This window comes from Podarcis filfolensis (assembly GCF_964270895.1).
Source record: "Podarcis filfolensis genome assembly, chromosome: 15".
NCBI lineage: Eukaryota > Metazoa > Chordata > Lepidosauria > Squamata > Lacertidae > Podarcis > Podarcis filfolensis.
Window position 1 is genome coordinate 4,350,379 of NC_139618.1, and position 27,992 is coordinate 4,378,370.

The 27,992-nt window shown below is 46.8% G+C and overlaps 1 protein-coding gene and 2 long non-coding RNA genes across 3 annotated transcripts in view; 2 read left to right on the forward strand and 1 right to left on the reverse strand.

Annotated features, from left to right (window-relative positions):
- GDPD1 (glycerophosphodiester phosphodiesterase domain containing 1) overlaps positions 1–25,663 on the forward strand; it is a 34,852-nt gene extending 9,189 nt beyond the window's left edge. Inside the window, exons 2-10 of the mRNA XM_083587979.1 lie at positions 1,601–1,643; positions 14,937–15,072; positions 16,993–17,038; positions 17,313–17,431; positions 17,709–17,798; positions 18,519–18,652; positions 19,581–19,640; positions 21,684–21,735; positions 23,643–25,663. Of these exons, the coding sequence (XP_083444105.1) occupies positions 1,601–1,643; positions 14,937–15,072; positions 16,993–17,038; positions 17,313–17,431; positions 17,709–17,798; positions 18,519–18,652; positions 19,581–19,640; positions 21,684–21,735; positions 23,643–23,789 (827 nt within the window). The 3' untranslated portion in view covers positions 23,790–25,663. The remainder of the gene's footprint in view (positions 1–1,600; positions 1,644–14,936; positions 15,073–16,992; positions 17,039–17,312; positions 17,432–17,708; positions 17,799–18,518; positions 18,653–19,580; positions 19,641–21,683; positions 21,736–23,642) is intronic.
- Positions 11,837–16,975, reverse strand: LOC310750258. Its single transcript, XR_014542029.1, has 2 exons — positions 16,418–16,975; positions 11,837–12,029 (listed from the first exon to the last, which is right to left on the reverse strand). It is a non-coding gene; the product is annotated as an uncharacterized lncRNA (long non-coding RNA).
- Positions 25,664–26,150: 487 nt separating the features above from the next.
- On the forward strand, positions 26,151–27,980 carry LOC310750849. The gene is made up of 2 exons (XR_014542336.1): positions 26,151–27,072; positions 27,464–27,980. It is a non-coding gene; the product is annotated as an uncharacterized lncRNA (long non-coding RNA).
- Positions 27,981–27,992: the final 12 nt, after the last annotated feature.

A 27,992-nucleotide genomic window follows, 5' to 3' on the forward strand; every position in this document is an offset into this window, starting at 1 on the left:
GTCAGGTGTGGTTGTCATCTTTTGTTCTCCAAAGCTTTTCACATCTGTGTGGCAGGCTGTCATTCAGCAGGTGTGGATCTGTACCTAGGCGTGACGGAGAGATACCTGGCTTATTCCTTTCCTGTTAATGAGCCCAGACTTCCTCTTCCTCACCCTGTTCTGCCTTTATAGAATAAGCAGGAAGAAGGAAGGTGGCAAACCCAGAATTGGCCACTTAATATGGGGCTCCCTACCTTCCACCCTGCCGTTCCCAATGGGTACCAGCCACCAGTCTTTAAAGAATGAGAACAGGGATTGTTACGATGGGGTTTCCTTGCAGAACTTGCCTGGTAACATCAGAGTTCATAGCTTATATTTTCTCTTTCCCTGTTGAGGAGGTGGAGCTGATGCATTTGCTTCCTGATTTAACAGGCGTTTGGTATGTTTAAGCTGAGCGTGACCTATGAACTGTAGCCTTAAGGAGGAAGGGCAGTGAGCACATGCGTTAATGAGTGGGTGAGGGTAAATAATCTTTGAATCTCCTTACGGTTCTAAATGTTAGGGGACCATGGTTAAATTGTACTTTTTCACTTTTCAAGTGCCTCTGAAGAGTGGTTATGCTTGACACATACGCCGGAAGATATCTCAGTAGATTAGACTTTTTGAGAGAGGAAGAGGAAGGATGGGATGGCAAATGTGTGCTAAAGCCTGTTCCTTAACCCACTGCAGTGTCTGTTTGCAGACAGTTTCACACACAATACATTTTATCTAGGATCTCTATTGAAAACAGCTGGTGCACAGCTGTATGTTGTATTAACAAACATTGTATGTTCAGGATGTTGGAGGTAAGAGTTCTGAGTTGCTGCATGGAGTGCATATTAAGTGGCTTTAAACTGGCATCGACCCCACACAGCTTTGCACCCACATTCACTCACTTACCGCAGTCCTTGGCAAGAATTTGTGTCAGACTCATGCCTCTCAACTTGGCACTTGCTGTGCAGTGAAACTGGGTCCTTAAGGATAAAGAAGGAAAGACAAAGAACTGTTTGTTGGAGCAGAGTAGTATAGGCGATTGAGTTTGTTGCAAGTGCTACTTAGATGTCTGGCCAGTTTTGATAGCATTAAATCCATTTAGCAATGGCAGATGGAAGCAGCTTTCTCAAACTTGCGCCATTTCTGTCACTGGTTTTAAGTCTGTGTTATGCATCCCTGTTTATATATATATATATATATATTCTCCTGTGAGGTGAAACTAGGCACTATTCTCCCTTTTTGTGAGCCAAGCAAACCATAAAATTCATGAAATGCCTTTAAAATATTATTTTATTATTTTATATGCCACTTGATGCCAAAATAGGCTTTCTGTGGTTTGCAAAATACGAAGAATTGTTCCACTAATATTAAAATATAAACATCCATTCAGTACAAACCTCAAAATGCACAATGAAACAATCCAGCCACTAAAACAGGAGCATCTTCAAAACAGCTGCAAAGAGGTCCTGTTTAGTTGTTTCTGAATTCACAAAATTCGCCTAGCTCCCTTGCAGCTCTTAAAACATGCAGCCATGATTATAAGCCAAGTGGTTGCTATTTCCTTTAAAATGCTGTTTTTTCCCTACAGGGGCTGGAGAGAATCTGGAAAACACCATGGCAGCCTTTCGCCAGTGAGTATCACGATTTTTATCATCAGTATTTGCTTACACAGACAGTTGGCACATGTGCATCTCTAGTGGCACAGTGGGCCTGGCTGTTAACCAGAACATTGGTGGTTTGAGTCCACCCAGGGATGGCTGTGGGCAGGGTTCCTGCATTGCACAGGGTTGGACTAGATGACCCTTGGGTCTCTTCCAACTCTACAGTTCTATGATTCTATGACCTGCTTACACAGCCAGTTGTTCTTGGACAATAGCACTTGGATTAGCTTCAGTCCAATCTGTTCCAGTGTTTGAGAGCTAATCAGCAGAGACCTCCTGAGGCTTTTGTCTTGCTTATAAATTATCTCAATAAAAATGTTCAGGTTAGGCAATAGGCTTATTCATTTGACCTTTCCCTGAGCTACAGAGATGTGGGTGGCATTCCTCATTTCCTGCAGGTGGCATTCCACATTCCCTGCATGCATTCAGTTTCCTTTGAAGGATCTGTGTGTCTGAAATACTTTAGCGTTTCCTTTCATGTGTAAACAAGAGCTGCTGTTTGCAGAGGACATAATGTCATCCTCCCTTCTATTAACTTCTCTTGAGAAAGGAAGCCATCCAGCACGTGGGGTTGGCTTTTCCAGGTCAGGGAGGCAGGTTTAAGCTGGAGGAGAAGCTTCTCCCTTCAACTCCCCACCTACCTTCCAAGGTATCTTTTCACTTTTGTAGTGGCAGACAGATGTCTTATGGGCTCTGTGTTGTCAAGGTGTCTCCTTCCTTCTACAAGCAAAACAGATGAGAGAGAGGATTCTCTTGGTTTCCTGGCCAGCTTCCATCTGTAGTGGGATGGCCCTCAAAAAAAAGAGTAATAGCTGTAAATCTAGGAACCCCTAGAACAGATTTAGAGGGCATGCAGGGAAAGAGGAAGACCACTTGCACAAACACGAACCTTTGCATAGACGGAACACATTAATTGAACTCCAGCCAATGGATTTTCTCTTTAATATTTTGGAAAGTAATACGTGATGGAGGGAATACTAGTGTGCAAGTTGTGGCTTGCCCAAGATTGCTTGCTTAAGAATAACAAATTTGAGAGTGGAACCCAGGAGAAAAGTTTCTGTTTCCTTCAAACCAAAACATAAAACTGCCTTCCGTTGCCGGCTTTTCAACAGAGCTGAAGCCCTGGACACAGAAGGTCACTGTTGTGAAAGTTAGATAGTTTAATACGTTTGTGTTACTTCTTGGCCTTGAGGCTGGGAATGCCGTGCAGAAGTTTGCTGTGTTCTTTAAAAGCTTTCCTACGTGGGCCTCCTTGCCACATGGATACACATTGGAAAAAAGCTACAGCAGAGGGCAGTGAGAAGAGGCACCTGTTCAGTGGGCTAAAGTTATCAGATGTTCCTCACAGTCTGCTGCAAGGGTCACAGAGAAATAAAGGTCAATGTATTTCCTATTTGCCACTGAGAGCTTTGGCTTCTGAAACAAAATAAATCCAGGGTGGGTGGGTGTATATCTGCACCTGCAATTAAAGATATGAATGTCAAAGCTTGTATTTCATAGACAATATCCCTGGATTAATGAACCTTTTAGTAAGAGGACACCCAGCCTTTCAACAGAGGTGCCACAAGTGGCTGCAGTCTGGGACAGGGGAAAGTGATCCATGCAGGCTTGATTGTGGCAGAGTCAGACCTGCGTGGCAACCAGCCCTCTCCCTAGTACTGGGCTAATGGTTGCCTAATAGCCCAATGCTTTTAGAGGCAAAACACACAGGGCACACAGACTGCATGTGTTCTATAGCACATACTAATCAGATGATGGGGACAGACTGCTGCCAGCAGATCAGTGTTGTGTGTGTCCTGATTTGAGCAAGGGCTGAAGAATCAGCAGAATTGGCGCTGTGATGTGGAATCCCTAGAGGTACGAAGTGATTAAAAAATATTCGTCTATGCAGATCAGGGACTCAGGTGCACGTCTCCAGGGACTATAACCTCCTTTCGCCAAGAAGAACAGATGCCACGAAAAGCAAACACATTCAGTTATCACATGTGAAAGAGGTGTACTGAAATCAAGCATTTGGAACCGCAGTGGGTCTTGCGGCAGCTGGAAGGCTAGCAAATATATTGCGGCATAAGCTGTAGTGGGCCATAGTCTCCTTCAGCAGATGCATTAAGTGTAAGCCTGAATTGCCATGGTGCACCTGTAGCGGCAAAATCGGATGCAGTTAAACCTGCAGTTAAACATAACTCTCCCATATCAGTCTCTACAGCCACAGCAGGCGCTGTAACTCTCCAGCAGTTTGACTTCACCCCCAAAGGCACACTCTTCCATTGTATCCCAAGACAGATGGATGCCAACAACAGCAGTTGCTGAGTTGGCAGTCCAGTGTGGTGCAGTGGTTAGAGTGCTGCACTAAGTCTTGGGTGACCAGGATTCAAATCCCCACTCAGTGGGTGACCTTGGGACAGTCAGTCAAGCTCAGCCTAGCCTACCTCACAAGGTTGTTGTAAGGAGAATATGAGGAGAGAGTGAGTATATATGCCACCTGGAACTCATTAGGATGTGGATGGCGCTGTGGTCTAAACCCCTCTTGGGCTTGCTGATCAGAATGTCAGCAGTTCATATCCGCACTACAAGGTGAGCTCCCATTGCTCTGTCCCAGCTTCTGCCAACCTAGCAGTTTGAAAGCATACCAGCGCAAGTAGAGAAATAGTACCTGTCAGGGAACTGTCATCTGAGACGAAGGAGGTGAAAGGGCTCATGGAGGGTGAGAGAGACCACTCAGCGGAGGAGGGGACCAGCAGGGGGAGAAGTGGAGTTACAAGGGAAAGTGAGTCGGAGGGAGAGCTCAGAGATACTTCAAGCGGGAACAGTGGAGAGGTTTCAGGACCTCCCGTAGGCACACCCACTCCTCGGCGGAAACTGTCACGCCGAGAGTCCAGAAGACGCGTTTCCGTCAAGGAGCTTTTATGCTGGAAGAAGTTCCGTAAACGCCCACTGTCCGATTCAACGAGCGATTGATGGAGCCATGCTTAAGGAGCTCCATCACAGACAGAGGTTTGGGAACTTAGCCAAACTCTGAGGGATCAGGATTTTACGCACAAGCAGCTCACCATCCCATCACAGCAATCGGACAGTCCCTGAAAGCAGCTTGTGCAGAGAGGCATCATGAGCAACCCAGCTGGAGCCGGAGGAGCAGCAGGAGCTGGAGAAGGTCCAACTCTGGAAGACAGGTACAGAGTTTTGGAACTCCAGCTAGCAATGCAAACGGCGAGGCTAGAAGAAAGGAGGGCGCAGGATGCAGAAAGGGCAAAAGGCGCTACACTAGCAAGAAAGATGCCAGGAATGGTGCAGAAGTTTGGGGGGGACCCCAGGAACTACCAAGCCTTTAGGACAGAGATGCAGTATGCTCTTGAACTGCAGTTTAACGACTTTCCCGATGAGGCATCGCGAGTGGCATTTGTGATTGGCCATCTCGAAGGGGGGGCGAGAGACTGGGTCCGGCCCCTGATGGCAGGGAATAGTGACATGCTGAAGGACGCGAGGAAGTTTTTTCGCGCCATGGATTTGATGTTTTCCAGCGAGATTGAACAGGGACTGGTGCGCAGACAATTGATGGCTTGCAAACAGGGGAGCCGATCGGTTCGTGAGTACTGGACTGAGTTTACAATGTTGATACATAAATTGGGGTGGGACCTATCGGCGGAACCCATTCAAATGCTCTTTGAAGAGGGGCTTTCTTCGGCGGTGAAAGACGAACTTTCCCGGGCGCCCAGGGCGGAGTCTATGGACCAGCTGACCAAATCAGCGCTGACCATTGGAGCGCGCCAGGAGGCAAGAGCCTTGGAGAAGCGGGAGGGGAAAGGAGAGCGTTGGAGGGATTTCCGCATTCCAGAGATTCCAGAACCCAGTTTCCCGCCCGGAGAGCCGATGGAAGTTGGAACAGCGCGCGCGCGCGCAGTTTCAAATCCCAGTGAAGGGAGGAAGAAGGAGGGAAAGAGCGGCAAGAAATGTTACCTCTGCCAGCAGCCAGGTCACTTTGCCAGAGTCTGCCCACAAAGAAAGGAATGGCAAGGGATGGCGGGAGCTGTTGGGGGGAAGGAGGAGGAAGTCCAGGAGCCAGTAAAAGCCAGCGCCTGTCTGCCGCTGTCAGGGCACTGCAGACAGGCCAAGGAGCAGTAAAAGTGCCCACTCCGGAACCTCCAAGACCAGCTCTAGTAATAGAGGTGCTGCTAGAGCTGGCAAACGGATACCCACTAAAGACCAAGGCGCTGTTGGACTCAGGCAGCTCCTGTAATTTTATGAGCAAGGAGTTTGCAGCTGAACACCAGATACAGACACTCCCTTTAAGCAACCCCCTGCAGGTCACCACGATCGATGGGAGGGAGCTGTTGGGGGGAGAAGTTAGCCTACAGACCGTCCCAATGGTTATGAGGGTGGCAAGGCACACTGAAAGGATAGCGTTCAATGTAGCCACCCTGGGAGGGGCGCCAGTCATTTTGGGAATGAGCTGGCTAGCGTTGCATGACCCGCTAGTGGGCTGGCATCAGAGAGTGGTCTCCTTTGGGTCAGCACATTGCCTGGAACACTGCAAAGAGGGAAAGGTGCCAGAAGGGGCAAAAGCCTCCCTAGCAGGGATGGAAGTGGCGGACAAAGGGAAGGTGCCCAAACAATACGCTGACCTGAGCAAGGTCTTCAGCGAAAGGGAAGCAGATAAACTACCACCGCATAGAGACTTTGACTGCCAAATTAACCTGGTCCCTGGGGCCCAGCTCCCCGTGGGCAAGCTGTACGCCATGTCAGACAGGGAAATGCAGGAGTTGAGGGAGTTTATTGACAAAAACCTGAAGAGAGGTTTCATCAGAGAGTCCAGAGCGGTGGGGGGCAGCCCAGTGTTTTTTGTGGACAAAAAAAACACGGATAAACCGAGATTGATCGTGGACTACCGGCGGCTAAATGCCGTGTCAGAACCAGTGACTTTCCCCATGCCCAGGATTGATGACATTTTGACCAGGGTGAGGAAGGGAAAGATATTCACGAAACTGGACCTGAGAGGAGCGTACAACCTGATACGAATAAAGAAGGGGGATGAATGGAAGACAACGATGTTCACCCCCCTAGGGGCTTTCGAATATCTCGTTATGCCCTTTGGATTACAAGCAGGCTCCGCCTGTTTTCAATCGTTCATGAACCATGTACTGGGACCTTTGCTCTACAAGAATTGCGTGGCCTTTCTCGATGACGTGCTGATATATTCAGAGAATGAGGAGCAGCATGTAAAGGATGTCAGGGAAGTGCTGAGCCAGCTGCAAGCAAACCAGTTGTGGGTGAAATTGGAGAAGTGTCAGTTCCACGCCAAGGAGGTGGAATTCCTGGGGTACCGCCTATCAGACAAGGGATTAGCCATGGATCCAGGCAAGGTACAGGCGGTGCTGGAATGGAAGACACCGAAAACGAAAAAAGATGTGCAAAGGTTCTTAGGGTTTGGGAACTTTTACCGTAAATTCATCAAGAACTTTGCCCACTTAACGGCTCCCATCACGGACTGTCTGAGCAGCAAGAAGAAATTCATTTGGACGGCAGAGGCGGAGCACGCTTTTGAGGAATTGAAAAAGGCATTCGCTTCGGAAGAACAGCTCCTGCATGTGGATTTACAAAAACCCATGAGAGTGGAAACTGATGCCTCAGACCGCGCGGTGGGGGCGGTGCTGCTTCAGCCAGGGAGCAATAAGTCGGAATGGAGACCGTGTGCCTTCTTTTCGCGTAAGCTGAACAAATCCGAGAGGAACTACACGGTATATGACCGAGAACTACTCGCCATTCACGAAGCGTTCCGGAGATGGAGACACTTACTAATTGGTGCACAGCATAAGGTACAAGTATGTACGGACCACAAGAATTTGGAGTATTGGAGAACGGCACGAGTGCTCAACCAACGACAAGTGAGATGGGCCCAGGAGTTCTCCAAATTCCATTTTGAAATCTGCTATGTGCCAGGTCCAGAAAACATCAGAGCGGACGCTCTCTCTCGCAAACCTGAATATTTGGAGGGGGAGGGAGCGCCAGAAGAGAGACATATTATCCCAGAGGACCACTGGGTGTGTGGTGCGGCCTGGGTGGGGCAAAGAGAACTGGTAGAGGGAACGGTAAATGATGAGTACGCCCAGGATAAGCTCAGAGGTTTAAGGGGAGAGGGAGAAGACCCCGGAGGTTTTGAAGAAAGAAACGGGGCATTGTATTACAAAGGGGCGCTATATATACCCGAAGGGGAATTGAGGGGGAGAGTACTCAAACAGCTGCACGACAATCCCACAGCGGGGCATTTTGGGCAACACAAGACCATGTGGTTGGTGACCAGGGAGTTTTGGTGGCCCAAGGTGAGGGAGGATGTACGGGAGTATGTGAGAAGGTGTGACCAATGCCAGAGAGCCAAAGGAGAAAGGCGGGCACCAGCAGGGTATTTAGAACCGTTACCCACACCAGAACGACCGTGGGAGGCGGTGTCGATAGATTTTATGACTGATCTGCCCAAATCCCAGGGGAAAACCGCCATACTAGTCGTAGTAGACCAGTTAACTAAGATGGGTCACTTTGTAGCTTGCTCACATGCAGTCACGGCGGAAGAGACAGCAAAATTGTTTGTAGAACATATTTTTAGGCTGCATGGCGCCCCCTTGAGGCTGGTTTCCGACAGAGGGAAACAGTTCACGTCCAGATTCTGGAGGAAGCTTATGAGCTTGTTGCACGTAGAGGTCAACTTTTCGACTGCCAGGCACCCTGAGACCAATGGGCAGGCGGAGAGGGCAAACGGTATCCTTCAACAATACCTGAGGTGTTATGTCAATGACAGAGGAAACGATTGGGTCGAAAAGTTGGCACTAGCGGAATTTGCTTACAATAATGCAGAGAATGTGTCCACCGGGATGAGCCCCTTTTTGGCTAATTATGGGTGCCACCCCAGGGCGTTTCCAGGGGAAGGAGGAGAGAGATGGAGTGTTCCGGCCGCTGAACTTTTTGTAGAAGAAATGGAAGCGATCCATCGTCAACTCCAACACAACTTAGAAAGGGCCAAAGAAGAATATAAGAGGCAGGCAGACAAGAGCAGAAGGGAAGGTGAAACAATTAGGGTGGGGAGTCGGGTCTGGCTATCAACCCAAGGGTTGCCGTTCAAGGGTAGTTGCAAGAAATTGAGACCCAAAAGATTGGGACCATTTGAGGTCATCCAACAGGTCAACCCAGTGGCTTTCAGACTCCGGTTACCGAACCACATGAAACTGCACCCAGTATTCCACAGGTCATTACTGTCACCATACAGGGGGGAAGGTGAAGGGGTATCCACACGGGGGCCAGCCATAGAAGAAAGGGAAAGCCGCAACTATGTGGCGGAAATCATCGACTCCAGGTGGAAGGGAAATCAGGTGGAGTATTTGGTCGCGTGGGAAGGGGAACCGGAGTCGGAAAACACCTGGGTGAAGGCAGAGGAGGTCCATGACGAGGTCTTGATCGAAACGTTCCACCAAAGGTTCCCCAGGAAACCTCAACCAGTAGCGAGGTTCCGGAGGGAGTACTTTGGCACCACCGACGATGAGGAGGAAGTGGAGGGATTCAGGGAATCGGAGTTGGAAGAGGGTACAGACTCCGAGGAGGAGGAGTACTTGGAAACCGGGAACAGCAAAAGGTGGAGGGAAGTGTTCGAAACTTCGGAAGATGAGGGAGGTTCCTTCAGGGGTTTTGCTCCCTCGCCTCCCGCAGAGGAGGGGAGGGAAGGGGGTGAAGGGGGCCCTAGAGGGGAGGTGGATGTCAGGGAACTGTCATCTGAGACGAAGGAGGTGAAAGGGCTCATGGAGGGTGAGAGAGACCACTCAGCGGAGGAGGGGACCAGCAGGGGGAGAAGTGGAGTTACAAGGGAAAGTGAGTCGGAGGGAGAGCTCAGAGATACTTCAAGCGGGAACAGTGGAGAGGTTTCAGGACCTCCCGTAGGCACACCCACTCCTCGGCGGAAACTGTCACGCCGAGAGTCCAGAAGACGCGTTTCCGTCAAGGAGCTTTTATGCTGGAAGAAGTTCCGTAAACGCCCACTGTCCGATTCAACGAGCGATTGATGGAGCCATGCTTAAGGAGCTCCATCACAGACAGAGGTTTGGGAACTTAGCCAAACTCTGAGGGATCAGGATTTTACGCACAAGCAGCTCACCATCCCATCACAGTACCACTGTGGCGGGAAGGTAAATGTGAGCTCTGGGACTCGTCACGGTCCTCCATGTGCCAGTAGTAGTTTAGTCATGCTGGCCACATTATCTGGAAAGCTGTCTGTGGACAAACGCCGCCGTCTCCCTCGGCCTGAAAAGCAAGATGAGCACTGCACCCCATAGTCTCCTTTGCCTGGACTTAACCATCCAGGGTCCTTTACCTTACCATTTGAGGAAACGCAGGATGGAAATGTGATAAATGAAATAAATTCCAGTGCTTAAAAACTTGCACCAACTGCCCATATGTTGCCAGGTCATATTCAGTGTCTTTGTATAGTGGAACCTTGGTTTTCTAACATAATCCGTTTCAGAAGTCCGTTCGACTTATGAAACGTTCAAAAACCGAGGATCAAAGAGCTGTCAGCAAGTTCAGCGGGGGGAAATGAGAAATGTTGGGCAGCTGAGACATGCGAAAACCAAGGTTTGACTGTATTAGTTTATAAGACCCATAATAACTTAGGTCCAGGATATCTTATGGGCCATCTGGATCCTTGACATTCCTGTTGGTCGTCCCTCATGGCTCAGATGCATGGCTGTTAACTGCTAGAAGTCCCGGGGCTGTTTTGCAACCTACACACTCTCCAGTAAATTCATTAAAGCTGCTATGTATTACTTCAAGACTACCTTGAAATGTGTGGGCTGTGGATTTCAGCATTAATTTCAGAATCAATAACGTGTTGGAGTTGCCTCCCCCCCTCCCCCATATCCAATTACTCTTTGCAAAATGGCAAATTACTACAGATTTCTCAGTGGGGAACCAGAAGGAACTACACATGCCCGATTCTTTGTGAGGGAGTTGTGATTATAACCCAGGAATTGATTCAGGTTTTTAAAGTCTTTCTTTGTACTTAGTAGTATTATCACAGCTAGTGCTGTACACTTTCTTCCAAAGTGCTAGGCATTGTCAGAATTTTCCTAGCTTGAACAAGGCTGTCGAAAAGGGCCACAGGCAATTCTAATCTCCATGGCAGCTAAACGTGATGGTTTTAACACAACCAAGTTTCCCCTCTTCTCTTCTTTAGCTCTGCTAAAGCAGGCCTTAGAAGGAGGTTCTTCAGATTTCATAAAGATTGTGGTGAAGATTGGCTTTATTGACTGAAATGTCAAAAAGAATAGCCAACAATTTACCAAAAGCAAGAGAGTTGGCAAGCAATTAGCAAGGCACATCCTGACACTTCATTCTTTTTGACATTTCAGTTCCCTCTGAACCCTACAATCCCCTCTTCCTGCCATATGCATTTATTAGTATTAGTATTAGTTTTGTTGTTGTTTAGTCGTTTAGTCGTGTCCGACTCTTCGTGACCCCCTGGACCAGAGCACGCCAGGCACTCCTGTCTTCCCCTGCCTCCCGCAGTTTGGTCAGACTCATGTTTGTAGCTTCAAGAACACTGTAGTATTAGTATTAGTAGTATTAATTGCAATTGCAGGCCACCTTTCCCCCCGAAAAGCTCAAGGTGGTGTACCTGCTTCTCCCCTTCATTTAATCCCAACAACAACCCTGTGAGGTAGGTTAGGCCGAGAGGCAGTGACTGGCCCAAGGTCACCCAGTGTGTTCGGTGGCAGATTGGGGGTTTTCAACCCTGGTCTCCGAGGTCGTAGTCCAGCACTCAAGCCACTGCACCACACTGGTTTGCCAACTCAGAATTACACTCAATGGATTGTGGGCCCGCAAAAGTTTATGCCATAATAAATTTGTTAGCCTTTAAGGTGCCACAAGGCTATTTGTGGTTTTATCATGTGGACTTTTCTCACATTCAATAGCAACTGTGCTCCCTTTTCTTTGGGTCTGTTCTTCCTTGGAGAAGGAGCTTGCTGTCACTGGATCTGTGTCCCTGAACCTCATAGATGACACTGGGAAGAATAATCTTTATTACTTTCTACCTCTAGGGATTCCGCAGCACAGAACCAATTTTGGTGGCTCTTCAGCCCTCGTTCAAATCGGAACGTGCTCCTGCGAAGCCACCAACCGAGACAAGCGTTTAGAGTCTTCCATAGCTTTATTGTGTTGTGTTTGGGCCACAAATGCAAGAGTTTAACATTACACAACAACTTCGTTTAATTAAGCACTCAACGAAGACAGTCAAGGGAGCTGTCGTCTTCTTGGGCTGGGTGGCTTCAGTGTTCCCTTTACGGTGCTGAGGCAGGAGCTCATTAGTGCCTTTATTGGGGCCTGTGGGAAACAAAATGAAGACTTTGGTCAGTCGGATGTTTTGCACAAACACAGTGTCTCAAATGAAGGCGAGACTCCAGGGTGCAAAGTTTTCCCTGTTTGCCTATTTTGTCTGACGTGCGTAGAACATTGTAGGGTTGGTGCTTATCAGCCGCTACACCATACCACACTGGTTACCAGAGTGGTTTAGCAGCATTTTTTTAAAAAAGAAAGGTTTGTCAGCATTTTTAAAAGCAGCTCTATCACACCAAGCATGTATGGGTCTGATTTCAACCAGCTAGCCAGCGCATTGACCCTTTTAGCTTACTTCTTGCACTTTTATCCTGCCTTCTAAGCAGCTCAGAGTGGCATGCTTGGGGTTTATCCCCATACATCCTCACAGCAGCCCTGTGGGGGTAGGCTAGGTTGAACGGGAAGATACTGTGACTGCCTTAGGGTCACCCAGCAAAGAGGGGTTTAGCCTTGATCTAGCACTCCTGATCACTGATGCCAAGCAGTGCATCTTATATGCCTTATTTATAGGTGGAAAATAAACTATTCAGAACCCTTGTTTCAAGTCCTTGGAGAACCAGTATGTAAATGGTCAGTAGCTATTGGTGTATCACATTGTCCTACTAATTCTGAGGCTGGTGTGAAAAAAGTTTTCCCCACCCCTTCACTAGCATGCAATCTACAGTGGTACCTCGGGTTACAGACGCTTCAGGTTACAAACTTCACTAACGCAGAAATAGTACCTGGGGTTAAGAACTTTGCTTCAGGATGAGAACAGAAATCACGCTCCGGCTGCGCGATGGCAGCAGGAGGCCCCAGTGGCATAGCGTGGGGGGTGCAGGGGGGGCCGGTCGCACCGGGCGCAACATCTGGGGTTAGGGCAAATCCACGGGTTAGGGGGCGCAAATCCACGGGTTAGGGGGCGCAAATTACTTGCCTTGCCCCGGGTGATGACAACCCACGCTACGCCACTGGGAGGCCCCATTAGCTAAAGTGGTACCTCAGGTTTCAGGTTAAGAACAGTTTCAGGTTAAGAACGGACCTCCAAAACGAATTAAGTTCTTAACCTGAGGTACCACTGTAATGTCAAGAAGTGAGGCACAGTGACTATATATATATATATGTAGTTTTCTGGTAGTTTTATGTAGTTTTCAATTTCATTGTTCCGCAAGGGACAATGACAATAAAGATATCGTATCGTATCGTATCGTATCGTATCGTATCGTGTATATATATATATTCCTGGAGGCTTAAAAAAAGGTTTTGCATTCTGCTTTTCTCTACCTTTCAGAATTATCTGAAATATCAAAGTGTGTGTCATTATGTTAAAATCCACCCACCGAAACCGTTTTTTTAAAAAAATGTGGCAGAATCAGCAGGGCTTCTGGAGAGGCTGGAGGAGCATCTTTGGTTTCAAACAACATCAGCCCGCTGCATTGCAGATCCTGCATCATTCACAGGCCACGAACAGAGAGAGAAATACTGTCTGCTGAATTAATTCTAATGCACAGGACTGTTGGAGAATAATGGATAAAAAGTTAGGTTACTGTGGCCCCTGGTGGCAGAAAGATGTACTGCAGCCTGGATAAAAATGTCCCATGATGTGATGTCCCAGGGCTCAATGACATTTTCAGCCAAATCTGGAACTTTTAAGCAAATGCTGTAGGCATCATCCCCTCTGGCTATTTCTCTAGCCCTGAGACAGCCCCCTGCTATGAGGGAAGCATGTGCCCATGCACACTTTTGCTTTCTCTAGGGATCTGGGTAAAAGTGAGATCCAGTGGAATTAAACAGACCCTGGAAAAAAACAGAGGTGAGAGAGGAAGTGGGAAAGAGTGTCACTCTTTCAGCCTCCTCTTTCAGCTCCATGTACTTTTTGAGGGAGGAAAAGGTAGCGGCCCTCACCACATCATGACGGGGGGGGCAGTGGGTGGGAGGCTTTGCAGGCAGCACTGCACCCATGGGTGTCTCGCTGACAACCTCTGGGTTATGCAGACGTCTAGAGAACTGAGGCAGTTTCCCTCTTTAGGGAAGTTTTTTTAATAGTTAATGTTTTATTATGGTTTTATGTTGCAAGCCCCCTAGAGTGGCTGGGGTAACCCATTCAGATGGGTAGGGTACAAAGAATCAATCAATCACCCATCTGTGTCTATCTAAACATTCAATTTGTGCATGTGGCCTAAGAGTTGCGGTTGTACATTTTGAGGCTGAAAAGCTCCCTGCACTGTGGTTTCTAAGGAGAAACGAAAGGACTCATTTGGATGGATTTTCCCCCTAAATTGATTTTTGAATTCTGAATTTATTGTTATTCACGTTTTATACTGTATTTTATGCTGTTTTTTGTTGCATCAATTAAGTGTTTTAAATTTGTTTTTAGCCGCCCTGAGCCCTGTTTTCTGAACCAGGAAGGGTGGGGGTATAAATATTATTATTATTATTATTATTATTATTATTATTATTATTATTATTATTTTATTATTATTTATTATTTATTATTATTATTATTATTATTATTATTATTATTATTATTATTATTTCCTCTCTCTGGTAGCACTTGTGCAGTATATAGCAATAAAATTCTAACATTGTACTCTGCAAGACTTGTAGAGCTATATAGCATACATAGTATATAGTATATAGTAGAGCTATATAGTGGGGAGAGAAAGGAGAAATTTATCTTCTCTTTCTCTCGCCTCTCCTGAAAGGCCTCCCTTGCCTGTCAGGCCTGAACGGGACCTCAGGGTTCCTGCTCCAGTCTGGCTGGAGCTCTGTTCTGCCTCAGAACTGCAGGCGACATGGACCTACAGTGGGGCTGAAACCTAAGCTGCATATTTTTTTAAGGTTCGGGATACTTCTCTCCATGTTGCCAACCCCACCTCAAAAATAAAGAAGCTCAAGTTTGCTTTCTGCCTTCAGTGCAGTTGACGTTGGGACCGATATGCTGGAACTTGACTGCCACCTGACGAAGGATGAGCAAGTTGTCGTGTCTCATGACAAGAATCTGAAACGGTCGACCGGGGTCGATGTCAATATATCAGACCTCGAATACTCGGTAAGTTGAAATAAGCACCCTCTGCTTTCCTCCACCGCTTAATTTCCCAACTGGGTGAACTCCATAGGACATCAGACTCCAATTCCCTGCAGTCCGGGGTTGGTTTGTTTACATGATTTGTATGCTACTGAATTGACGGCAAAACTCAATGCTGTTTGCATACAAATTATGGGACTCATATTTCCAAAGGTCTAGAAGGCTGCCTGTAAGACTTGGAAAACAGTTAATAATGTGCTTAAGTATTCTAAATATAGAAAAATAGTGCAGAAGGTCACATCCACAGTCCTGCAGATCTCCCCTGCTGAGGCTTGCAGCTTGCTGAAGTAGCTAAGAAGGCTGGTAATGGAAACGCCCATTTGAAAAACTCACATCAGGCTCTGATATTCTAAAACGCAACACAGTGATGGGGAACCTCTGGCCCAGGGGTCAAATGTGACCCTCTAGCTCCCTCTGTCTAGCCTTCTGAACTCTCCATACCCCTTCCCTGGCCTTGCTCTGCACCTCAGATATTTTTGCCTGGCTGCAATGTTGATCATGCCTCTTGCTTTTCTGGATGGAGCATAGAGAGGGGTGTGTGAAAATTATTATTATTATTATTATTATTATTATTATTATTTATACCCCGCCCTCCCCAGCCAAGGCCGGGCCCAGGGTGGCTTACATGCAATAATAAAAACAAGTTCAATGATTACAACTTAAAAACAAAATTAAAATACATTAAAATATTGAAATATTGAAATATTAAAATATTAAAATGTAGCCTCATGGCAGGAGGAGAAGGAAAAGAAAAAAGAGAGGGAGGAAATCAAATTGTCTCCAAGCCAAAGGCCAGGCAGAACAACTCTGTCTTACAGGCCCTGCGGAAAGAAATCAGATCCTGCAGGGCCCTGGTCTCATGAGGCAGAGCGTTCCACCAGGCCGGAGCCAGAGTTGAAAAGGCCCTGGCTCTGGTTGAAGCCAATCTAACTTCCTTAGGGCCCTGGACCACTAGGGTGTTGCTATTTATGGACCTTGAGGCTCTCCGTGGGGCATACCGGGAGAGGCGGTCCCGTAGGTACGAGGGTCCTAGGCCGTGAAGGGCTTTAAAGGTCAAAAGCAGCACCTTAAATCTGACCCTGTACTCCACCGGGAGCCAGTGCAGCTGGAAAAGCACTGGGTGAATATGCTCCCATGGCAGAGACCCCGTGAGGAGCCTCGCTGCAGCATTCTGCACCTGCAGAATGTGTGTAGAAAACTAGCCTACTGTACAAAAGTAAGATCTGCGTTAGCTGCTCTGCCTCACTTTTGCCTCTGGCTGCACCACCAGTTGGCATGTGGTCCTTGGAGGCTACGAAAGGTTCCCTACCTTGGGATTCCTTCAGTGGTAAAAATGGATTGTATGTTTTTCTGGAGCTCCATAACAGTAGCACTGGTATTTCTTGCTCCCTGGATGCTCTGCAGTGGTTTCCTTGTTTCAGGATCTTTCTGTTGTGCTTCCTCTTAAGCTGATCGGCTGAGGTGCAGAGGGCTCCCAGCACTCAGCTGAGCAAGGCCCCATGCCACTCCGGTAGCTCTCCCTCTAGGAAAAAAGCACTGTATTGAACTGATTAGTTCTTCTATTTAAAAGTCAATTTCTAGCCTAATCTTCCTCTGCAAATTTGTTTCTGTATGTTTAATAACATTTCCCCCCTCGTTTACTTCCTTCACAATAAGACCCAACGTTCTTTCTCTGCAAAGATTACTCTTGTTCCTGTGACTTAAAAATAAATTCCAGATAACTCTTCCCTAGATATTTCTTTCCAGAGCACCTGATGTGTAAGGTCTGAGAGGTTGAAAGGAGACTGTCTCTGGATGATGATGATGCTCAATCAGTTTGTGTAAATCGGCATCTGTGTGGAGTTAACGCATCCATGTCTTATTTATTTATTTATTTATTTAAAGGAACTCCCACCGTACCTCTGCAGATTGGATGTAACATTCCAGAAAGGTAATATTTGGAAGACCTTACCACTTTTGAAATGTTATTTTTTTTTTTGTTCATGGCATCGTTGGGTTTCTGTACCTGAACTTTCTGTCATTGGAAGTGTAGGCAATGCTGAGCTGGGTGGACCCGGTGGTGTGACAGCTGCTTCATATGTTAACCCAGCACCAAATCAGCCTTGTTGCCATGTAACATATGAAAAACTTTAGCTCTCCCTGTTACAAATGATGGCAGCTTGCGAGTGTCCCCAGCAGAACCAAATTCTGCTTGTGTCCATCAGAGTGCCATTGCGAAGGTGAAGACAAGCGCATCCCTCTCCTGAAAGAGGTATTTGAGGACTTCCCCCACACTCCTGTCAACATAGACATCAAGGTGAACAATGACGTACTGATTAAAAAGGTGAGACCCCACCCCACCCCAGCCTGGTTCCTCTCAAAAGCCCATTTGTGTATTTCATTAAACTGGGAGAACATTGACTGATCACTGGTCCTGCTAGCTAGGGATGATGGGAGTTGTAGTCCAGTAACAGCTGGAGACCCAAGTTTGGGAAACCCTGATCTAGAGAAAAAATACAGTGACTTGAGGACTGAGAAATAACATTAAAGAAACTCTGCCCCATTGTGTAACTGCCACAAACAAACAAACAGCAGCCCCTCTGTGTTCATATTGATCTCAGGTCTCAGAGTTGGTGAGCCTTTACAAGCGAGAACATCTGACGGTTTGGGGCAACGTCAGTCATGAGATAGTTGAAAAGTGTCACAAAGAGGTAAGCGGCCAGCATTCCATCCTGATAAATTTTCTCCTGTCCTTCCTCAGGTCCACGTACAGAGTTATTCCTCCCCATCCTTGCATTTTATCCTCCCAACAAACCTGTGAGGTAGGGTGGGCTGAGAGAGATTGTGAGTGCCCCAAGATCGCCCACTGAAATCCGTGGCTGAAAGGGGATTTAAAACTAGGACTCCTGCTCAGATGCTCTAGCAACTTTTAATACTATACATGTCCCCCACCTTGGGGCCATGTGGTAAAGGCTAGGTTGTAAATGCACCTAACATACTGGCCTTAAAGGTAAAGGGACCCCTGACCATTAGGTCCAGTCGTGGCCAACTCTGGGGTTGCAGCGCTCATCTCGCTTTATTGGCCGAGGGAGCTGGCGTACAGCTTCCGGGTCATGTGGCCAGCATGACTAAGCCGCTTCTGGCGAACCAGAGCAGCGCACGGAAACGCCGTTTACCTTCCCGCTGGAGCAGTACCTATTTATCTACTTGTACTTTGACGTGCTTTCGAACTGCTAGGTTGGCAGGAGCAGGGACCGAGCACCGGGAGCTCACCCCGTCACGGGGATTCGAACCACCAACCCTCTGATCGGCAAGTCCTAGGCTCTGTGGTTTAACCCACAGCGCCACCTGCGTCCTTGTACTGGCCTTAGTTGTGCATTAAACCTGCTGTGTTTGTGCCTTATTTTATCTCTCACTTTCTATTTCTCCAGAACGCCCACATCCCTATCCTCTTCTGCTTGCGACGTGTCCTGCTCCTCCTCGGCCTGTTCTATACTGGCCTCCTGCCTTTCTTTCCCATCCTGGAGGAGTTCTTGGAGATTCCTATGCCTTCCATTATTCTCAAGTAAGTTGCTTGTTTTGCGGTGGTGCTAGCAGCACAGCGGAGCGAAGCTCACCTGGTTCCTCAAAGCTCTCGCAGAAACAGAAGGAAGTTGCCTTAAAACAAGTCAAATGATTTGTCTTCTGTAGGCCAGTATTGCCTACTCTGAAGAAAAGGTTGTGAAGTTTGGGACTTTTTAGTTTAGAGGAAAAAGGCAATTAAGAGGAATTTTATGAAATTCCCACCCTTGTTCTGTGGTGTCACTCAGAAGTCTTTGGTTGCTTTTTTATTTAATAAGAAAAAGAAATGCTGAATTCTTATGACCTGTGCATAAATCATGCACATTTATTTCTGTTGCTTTTACAGAATTACACCATTCAGTTCTTAATGCTTGAGTAATTTAGTTTTTATACTTTTAAACTGTTTAAAGGCCTTTTTTTTTTTGCTTACGAGTTACATAAAGTAATGAACTGCTGTTATTACTCTGCATAAGCTAATTTCTTGCTAGACACAAAGGTTTGCCCCCAGCTTTTGGGGGGAAATCTCATTCATCCACCCTTGACTTCTGAGAGAGAAGGGCTAGAAACCTGTATAGGGCTGTGGGTGTGCTCCTTGCACCAGCAGGGATGATAGTAAAAGGGATCCGGGCTTCTCTGTATGTTTTTGAAAGGTTGGTGCTTGCATTCCAATTTCCTACATTTTTCATGTTGAAACTGTGTTGCAACAGGGCCTTGTGGCCTTTCTCAGGCTCTGAGTGCATCTTCCAGCCGCTTGGCATTAAAGCCCAACAAGCTCGATATTTGTGCTACACTCAGCGTGGAACAACAGGAGCCCTCCTGGGACTGCTGCTGTCGCCGAGACCATTGTGATCCCTTTTCTGTTTTCCCAGTTGCTAACAGCATGTATTAAAATGGCAGTCCTGTAAACAGAGGTTCTTCTCTTCTCTTCTTAGGTTGAAAGAATCAGAGAAGATCTCAAGGAGCCAGCGGTTTACCATATGGCTTACTGACGCGTAAGGCTACTTTTTCTCCTCAGCCCTTTGCCATAGTGCCATCATTCTCCTCTAGAGCAGAAGCCTCACCCCTCTCCCCGAATGCAGTGCTTCAAAAGGAGTAGCACCTCTTAGGGCCTGTTTTCAAATGTTATCTCCAACTCTTCCCCTGATCCCACTACTCTTGCTGTTTGGGCTTCCCAGTGCTTCGCACAGCTCTATATCCCAAATGGTCAGGCTCTTTGCACAATATAATATAATATAATATAATATAATATAATATAATATAATATAATATAATATAATATAATATAATATAATATAATATAATTAATATAATAGTATAGTATAGTATAGTATAGTATAGTATAGTATAGTATAGTATAATTAATATAATATAATATAATAATAATTTATTATTTGTACCCCTCCCATCTGGCTGGGTTTCCCCAGCCACTCTGGGCGGCTTCCAACAAAGATTAAAAATACATTAAAATGTCACACATTAAAAACTTCCCTGAACAGGGCTGCCTTCAGATGTCTTCTAAATGTCAGGTAGTTGTTCTCTTTGACATCTGAGGGGAGGGCGTTTCACAGGGCAGGCGCCACTACCGAGAAGGCCCTCTGCCTGGTTCCCTGTAACCTCACTTCTCGCAATGAGGGAACTGCCAGAAGGCCCTCGGCGCTGGACCTCATATCAGGCATTAGGCATATTCAAGTCTCCCGTGAGCCCAGAACACCCACCTCTGAATTTTTCAGTGCCTCCCTCCAACTAGCCTCCACTGGTGGGTTATTCTTTCTTTTTGCTGCATCTTGGCTTCCTCTGGTACCAGTGCAGAGGTGCTGTAGAATTACCTTAACCCTCCTTTCCCAAGGAGGTTGCCTGTTCGTTGCTCTAGCCTTGCCACCTCCCGGTTAGCAGGCACAGCCAGACATGCCACGGGGCATATCCTGCTGGTAATGTACAAAGTGCTGCTTGGGGGAGGAGCCAAAACCCAGTGGCGGAGGACATGTTTTCCAGGCAGAGAATCTCAGTTCCACCCCCTTAGAAGGATCAGGAAGCAGGTGTGAGAAAGATGTTGCTTTGCCTGGTGAACCTCTCCCAGTCAGAGTAGACAAAGCTGGGCTTAAACGCACCCGAGGCCTGGTAGATAATAAAGCCCATCCTGTTTACCCATACTTTTAAAATCATCAGATTACGGCTGCGTTCAGACAACACTTTATTCCATCTTCCCAGTGTTTGCTTACTGGTCAGTTTCTACCTTCTATGTGATCTTTCACACATTGGAAAAGCCGCTTTAGGAAATCTAGTGGAATCTAGCGGAGGCTTGGCACTCATTTCTGTATTAATTTTCGGGGGGGGCAGGGCAGATCTGTTTGCAGCCTCATAAACTTAAGAATTCATGTTGTAATTTTACATGCTGACATTTGGGGCAGTATTCCGGCTGCATGCAATTCCAGCATGCAGTTCTCTCCCGCCGTTTAAAATTTAGCAGAACGTGGCAATTTTATCAATCAAAGAGCCACAGTTCCATAACTCAACAGGTGCCTCGGTTTGAAAGGAACATTAGAAGACATGACAGTGCTAGCGTAATAGCCAGTAAAACTAACACAATAAACCGCACATCTAAGTGCAGCTTCTTTTGCATTAATTTGTCGGATGCCTGGAGTGCTAGTTTAGTGGAAAGAGAGGTATAGCTACACACACACACACACACACACACACACACACACACACACACTGGTACCTCAGGTTAAGTTCTTAATTCATTCCGGAGGTCCGTTCTTAACCTGAAACTGCTCTTAATCTGAAGCACCACTTTAGCTAATGGGGCCTCCTGCTGCTGCCGCGCCGCCAGAGCACGATTTCTGTTCTCATCCTGAAGCAAAGTTCTTAACCTGAAGCACTATTTCTGGGTTAGCAGAGTCTGTAACCTGAAGCGTATGTAACCTGAAGCGTATGTAACCCGAGGTACCACTGTATATATATGTATGTATATGTATATATGTATATATCACACCTTTGATAGACATGTCAATGATCTTACTATCCTGTCATTGCAGATTGTTAATGAGGAAAGCATTATTTGACCACCTCACTGCTCGAGGAATTCAGGTACGGTATAACACAGATCTTCTGAAATTTTGTGTGGGAGCTGATCTGTTCTGTTCCCATCTCCAACTAACCTCAGAAAAGTGTGACGTAAACAACACATTAAAGAACTTGGCATGTGTTAAGTGGGATCCCACATAGTTCACACAAGTGCTACACTGACTCCCACCTCCGCTCAACCTGTAGCCCGGGTGGGGAGCCTTCTTGCCTCCTTGGGCCAGATCCATATTGGGATCAGCCTTGAGGGCTGAATGTGACAGCTGGGTGGCACCCTCCACCTGTCAGTGACTTGATGTCACATTGGAACTTCAAAGCACCTTGCAAAGTGCTGCTAAGAGGAAGTTTTTTTCTCCCATTTTAGCAGGAGATTCTGTTTGAACCCCTTCCTTACTGGATCTCCTTACTGCATGGAATCCTGCCAAACTGAGCACAATTTAACCCCTGGTCATCAGCTGATAGGCAGAAGTTGAATCCTGCTCAGTTTGGCTGTGCACCCCTGTTCCCTGTAATAGGTGCACAGAGGATGCAGGATTTAACCCCACTTTCCCACCCATCAGATGACTTTTCAAGCAGGGAGGCATGGGGGACATGGCCTGGCAGGCCCAAAAATTGACCTCTGCTGGCCAGAGGTCTCCCACCCCTGCTTTCTGGGATCCTAAGGAAAGCCAGTACGAACATCCTCTTTCTGATGTGCTCCTGATGCTTCGAAAGTGACTTATCTGATGCCAAAAGATACTTAACTCCTTCTGACAGACCTAGTACCTGAGCAAGTGACTTCCAGCTCACATTATACTAGCTTTGATCAGCCTGTATGCACAGCCACCACGGAGCATGCCTGTACACTGGAGATCATGCTTCTGGTCCTCATGACAGCAGGGCTGGCTGTTGTTTTTCAGCTTACGGGAAACATGGATGGGCAGTGTTGCTTGACCTTCTCACCTCTGGACAAGCTTTATGCTTCATGCTCTTGTCTTGATCCTCCGGTCTTTCTTCTTCTTCCCTCCCTCCCCACCCAAAGCCGAGGGCAAGGGGAAAGAAGCTTGTAGAAATCAACATGCTTTTTTATTCCCCAGCTTGGGGCTAGGAAATGTCGCCTCCCAGGAGAGCTGCATCAACTCAGGGTGGACAATACTGAAGCAGTTGGAACATAGGGCTGGCTCAGCAGAAAGCAGTTCGCTGTGTTTTTACCTTATTATAAATGTTAACTATATTTGAGTTGTTTTTAATGCTCCTTTTCCACTGTCTTTTATTGGGGGGGTGTGTGTGTGTGTGTGAGAGAGAGAGAGAGAGAGAGAGAGAGAGAGAGAAAGAAAGAAAGAAAGAAAGAAAGAAAGAAAGAAAGAAAGAAAGAAAGGAAGGAGAGAGAACCACTTAGAGGTTTACAATCAGGCAGTATACGAATTCTGTTAAATAAAAATTGAAAAGTGGGTGACCAGACTAATGAAGGATGAATGTTAGCAAATGCCAGCATTCCTGCTTAGGTTCAGTTTCAGTTGAGGCCTTAGCCCATGGATAGGCAAATTAGGGGCCAGATCCGGACCAATTGCCTCCTAAATCTGGCCCGCGGACAGTCTGAGAATCAGCGTGTTTTTACATGAGTAGAATGTGTCCTTTTATTTAAAAAGCATCTCTGGGTTATTTGTGGGGCCTGCCTGGTGTTTTTACATGAGTAGAATGTGTGCTTTTATTTAAAATGCATCTCTTGGTTATTTGTGGGGCACAGGAATTTGTTCTTTTTTTTTTTCCAAAATATAGTCCGGCCCCCCCACAAGGTCTGAGGGACAGTGTACCGGCCCCCTGCTGAGAAAGTTTGCTGACCCCTGCGACTTAGCCAAAAGCAGCCATACGCAAAAGTTGTATTGGAAGGCATTATCAGTCACACATCCATTGTGTGCCTTCTCTCCCTCCAGGTGTATATCTGGGTCCTCAATGAAGACGAAGAGTACCAGCGAGCGTTTGATTTGGGTGCGACGGGTGTGATGACGGATTACCCCACGAAGCTGAAGAACTTTTTGCACACCTACACGCCTGGGCAGCAGAAAGACAAGGAAGGGTAGTTCTTGCAAAGAGGAAGGGGGGAGAGTACACGATCCCCGGACAGCGCCAAGCCAAGGAGGAGCAGCAGCAGCAACCCCCCCTCCAACACACCGGCACCCTCCTGCCTGAACTTTTCAGTGACATGCACTCACCCGACAATGAGACGTAGACGCAGCTGGGTTTTATTACCTCATTCTTAAGTCATTACACCTCTTAGAGATTGCACACAGCTATATTTATTTTAAAATGTAAGCGGCATAGTTGTTATGTAAATAGCTTGATGGGCGGGCGTTGCACCCTGGTCCGACGAGACGTCTCTAGGAAGGAGCCTGCCGACAGGGTGATTCCTAGAGGTGGTAGGTGTAACTTAACCGTATTCGTTGCTAGCTCAGATTCCACCAAGTTTGCACATGGAAAACATTCCAGCGGGACACTTTTTTAAAAATAATAATAATAACAATAATTTTACTTTGTTGCCTACTCTGTGTAAAATGTTCTTAGTGGACTGGCTGACGCGGCCGTAATTGTCACATTTTCTTAGTGAGGCAGAAAGAGGAAAAGAAGAAAGAGCTGGAAAAATGGACAAGCTGGACCTTTCTCTCTGCTAAAAGCCCCTGTCTGACATCCATGTTTTATTTGCTGAGGACAACTTTGAAGAGGGGGTGATGAACTGTTCCCCAATGGCTACTCCCCCACCACCCAAATCCGGTAGGCTGCTTCAAGCGCTGTTTGACAGCAGACACTGTTTGCTCCATGCACCATTCCTGCCTCTTGAGCAGGCTATCTGGCCACAGCAAATCTTGGCCAGGGAACTGATGATGGCCAGTAGTCCTCCAGCATAACTCATGAAAGTTAGCCTTCTTTTATGGTGTGTGTGTGTGTGTGTGTGTGTGTGTGTGACCAACAGCGAACCCTAAAACTAGCAATAGTGCTGTTTGTATCAATGTAGGGATGTCTTGGCCACTTTGTTGTACGTACTGCCATGTTTTTTTTAGCCTGAAGCATTTTTGGGAAGGGCTCGCACTGCAGTCATTGACTCCGAGTGGGAGCAGAAGACACCACTTTTCAGGGGCTGATGGTATCAAAAGCTGCAACCTTTTTTTCCACCTGGCCTGAATTCAGAATGTAGAAGCTACCGTTCTTGGAGATTCCAGGCTCGCCTGCCTCGATAGTCATAAGCCTAGTAGCACATGCCGCATTTTGAACCAAGAGGCTGAAATTCCCAAAACAAAGCCTCTCTAATTGATTGACATACGCAGAAAGAGGTCTCTGCACTTTGTACCACTGTTGGAACACTGCTGCCTCCCCAGAAGTCTGGTTTAAGAATTCCTGGAGTAAGTGCTGAGTGCAAGGAAAGGTCTTAACTTCGCCTCTGCAAGTGCGCTTTGGTTAACTGAGCTGGTCTCCACTCCCATGCACAAGGATGTCTTCTGACCTACTGACACCTGGAGAAAATAGCATCACGTTTACTTTAAAATAAGTCAATAAGTTTTAAATATAAGGGGGTGGCAAGCCACAGAAGAAAGGTCTGGAAAACCAGTGCAGTTCAAGACCTAGACCTAGGTTCAAATATCCGCTTGATTAAAATAAAAAGCAGCTGGGATAGTTTAGAGCAGTCACAATCTCTCAGCCTAACCTACCTCACAGGGCAGTTATGAGGATAACAGGGTATTTTTTAAAGAAAAACAATGGCACTGTAGACCACCCTGAATTCTTTGGAGGGATTTGATACAAACTGTGACTTTAAAAGGCCTTTAAAGTGTAAGAGTTGAAACTGTAGCATGTATATTCCGAAGTACACTTCTGTGTCGCCTCTCCTAAATTTAGCTTAAACTGTACTGTGAGGGACGTAGCGGTCTCTGGATCAGCGAATTAAAAAAAGAAAGAAAAAGCACCTCTCTGTGCCATGTCTGTGATAAAACGGTTTCCCTCGTTAACATGAAAACGGTTTTCAAATTGAAAGGGCGCTCCACCACTGCTCTGACATTGCAAACCAGCCATGCATGTGCACCTTGGTGGCCTGGCTCTTGAAAGCATTTTACAGTGGTACCTCGGGTTAAGTACTTAATTCGTTCCGGAGGTCCGTACTTAACCTGAAACTGTTCTTAACCTGAAGCACCACTTTAGCTAATGGGGCCTCCTGCTGCCGCTGCGCTGCTGGAGCACGATTTCTGTTCTCATCCTGAAGCAAAGTTCTTAACCTGAAGCACTATTTCTGGGTTAGCGGAGTCTGTAACCTGAAGCGTATGTAACTTGAAGCGTATGTAACCTGAAGCGTATGTAACCCGAGGTATGACTGTAATTCCACTTCAGATCTCATTCTCATCACCTCTTGCAGTGAACATGGTCGTTCTTAGGGAATCGCAGACGTGATCTGTAGACATTCTTGACCGAAAGCCCGTTGCTACCTCAGCTCTGTTGCCTTCCCCTCTTCCAGCCCCACACGGCACGTTCCTTGGGGCAGAGAGCATGTGCTTGCTTATGCTACTCTGTAAACCCTCCATGTACTCTCATGCTCACTTCTTGGCAGCAGATGTCGCCCATTAGGGTGAATGAGCCCCACCAACCTCAGTCTACCTTCAGCCCAGCCCCTCCTCATCTGTCTGCCTGCCTTTCTTACGGAGCGGCACTGTCGCTGTCAACTCTTCCAAGTCTCAGTGTTGCCTTCGTGAAACTCGGCAAGGAGTCTCCCCGACTTCTGCCCTACCGGTCCCACCGGGCGCCAAACAGCACTGGGAAGAAAGCTTTTATGAATTGAATCAAAAGAAAAAGTGTCATTTCAATTCCACTTGACTCCTCAGCCAGAATCAAACAAAGCAGTACAGTCTGGTCGTACTTCTATGCGAGGGACGTTTGTGTTATAGATTGTTAGTCTGAATTCACCAAAATGTGGAATTCCCCCAAAATTGGTAGCCGCATACATTCTGAGATAGTTTTATTTATCAGCAGGGTATTCTTTGCTTCCTCAGCTGCACTCTGCCAATGTGGATTCAAGCTTTCAAGCTTAATAAGTAAATAAATTGCACACTAGGGGAGAGGGAGGGAGAGGGAGGGGGGAGGGGGAAACTTGGGCACCGATTTTTAAAACAGTTGTTATAATGGCCAGCTTTCATATTTCAGGGATAGCCAAAGCTGATGGAACGAGCCCTGTTTCCCATAACTCGGCCTCCACAGGCTGTGGTTTAATGCTTCAAACCAACAGGTTGCTCTGAACTGTGCTACACATACACACCCTTCTAACCGTTGAGTCATCTTGCCCTAATGCCGCTAGAAAGACACAGCTACCTCTTTTCCACTCTGCAGGTGAATATTTTCCCTGGCTTTGCACATCCTGGGCCATGTTTATTTAAGCTGTGGTACCTCTCTCTGCCACCAGGGGTCACAGTAACTCAGCGTTTTCTCCATTACTCTCTAATAGTCTTGTGCATTAGAATTAATTCAGCTGAGAGTATCTCTCTCTCTCTCTCTCTCTCTCTCTGGCCTGTGAATGATGCAGGATCTGCAATGCAGCGGGCTGATGTTGTTTGAAACCAAAGATGCTCCTCCAGCCTCTCCAGAAATCCTGCTACTTTTTGCCACATTTTTTTTTTAATGGTTTAAGTGGGTGGGCTTTAACATATGCCTTGAGATTTCTGACAATTTTAAAAGGTAGAATAGCAGGATGCCAAAGTTTTTTTGTTTTTGTTTTAAAAAGCCTCCAGGATACTTTTACAAGAAAAGTTGAAACAACTTTATCCCAATTTTTCCGGAGGCCTGTTCTGCGGGGCTATGGTCTTCCGAGATGTGTGTTTGTTCCTCTTCCTGGGGAAACATGCAGAAGGAAGGTTGATATAAAGAGATGACAGCAGAAGAAGATTCTCTGTAAGGCCTGCTTGGAATTAAATTTCACAAGGCAAAGAAAGCTTCCAGGTGCCACAAGACCAGAGGCAAGAGTGAGTGACCTAGAGAATGTGAATTTTCCTCTTCAGCAGCAGACTGGTTTCTGCATGCAAACAAACACCCACACAGCTCTCTCGCTCCCCCATCCAGGAAAGCAGAAGATAGGACCAGAGTTCAAAGACGCATCTCAGCCAGGAAAACACTCAAAAGAAGGTGCAAAGCAGGTCACGTGAGGGTGTTCTGGAGAGAGTTCTGAGGGCCAGACCCAGAGGGCAGCATTTGATACCCCTGGCCTGAAGACCCCCTCTCCCAATAAACTATAATTGGATCTATGCAGAAATAAG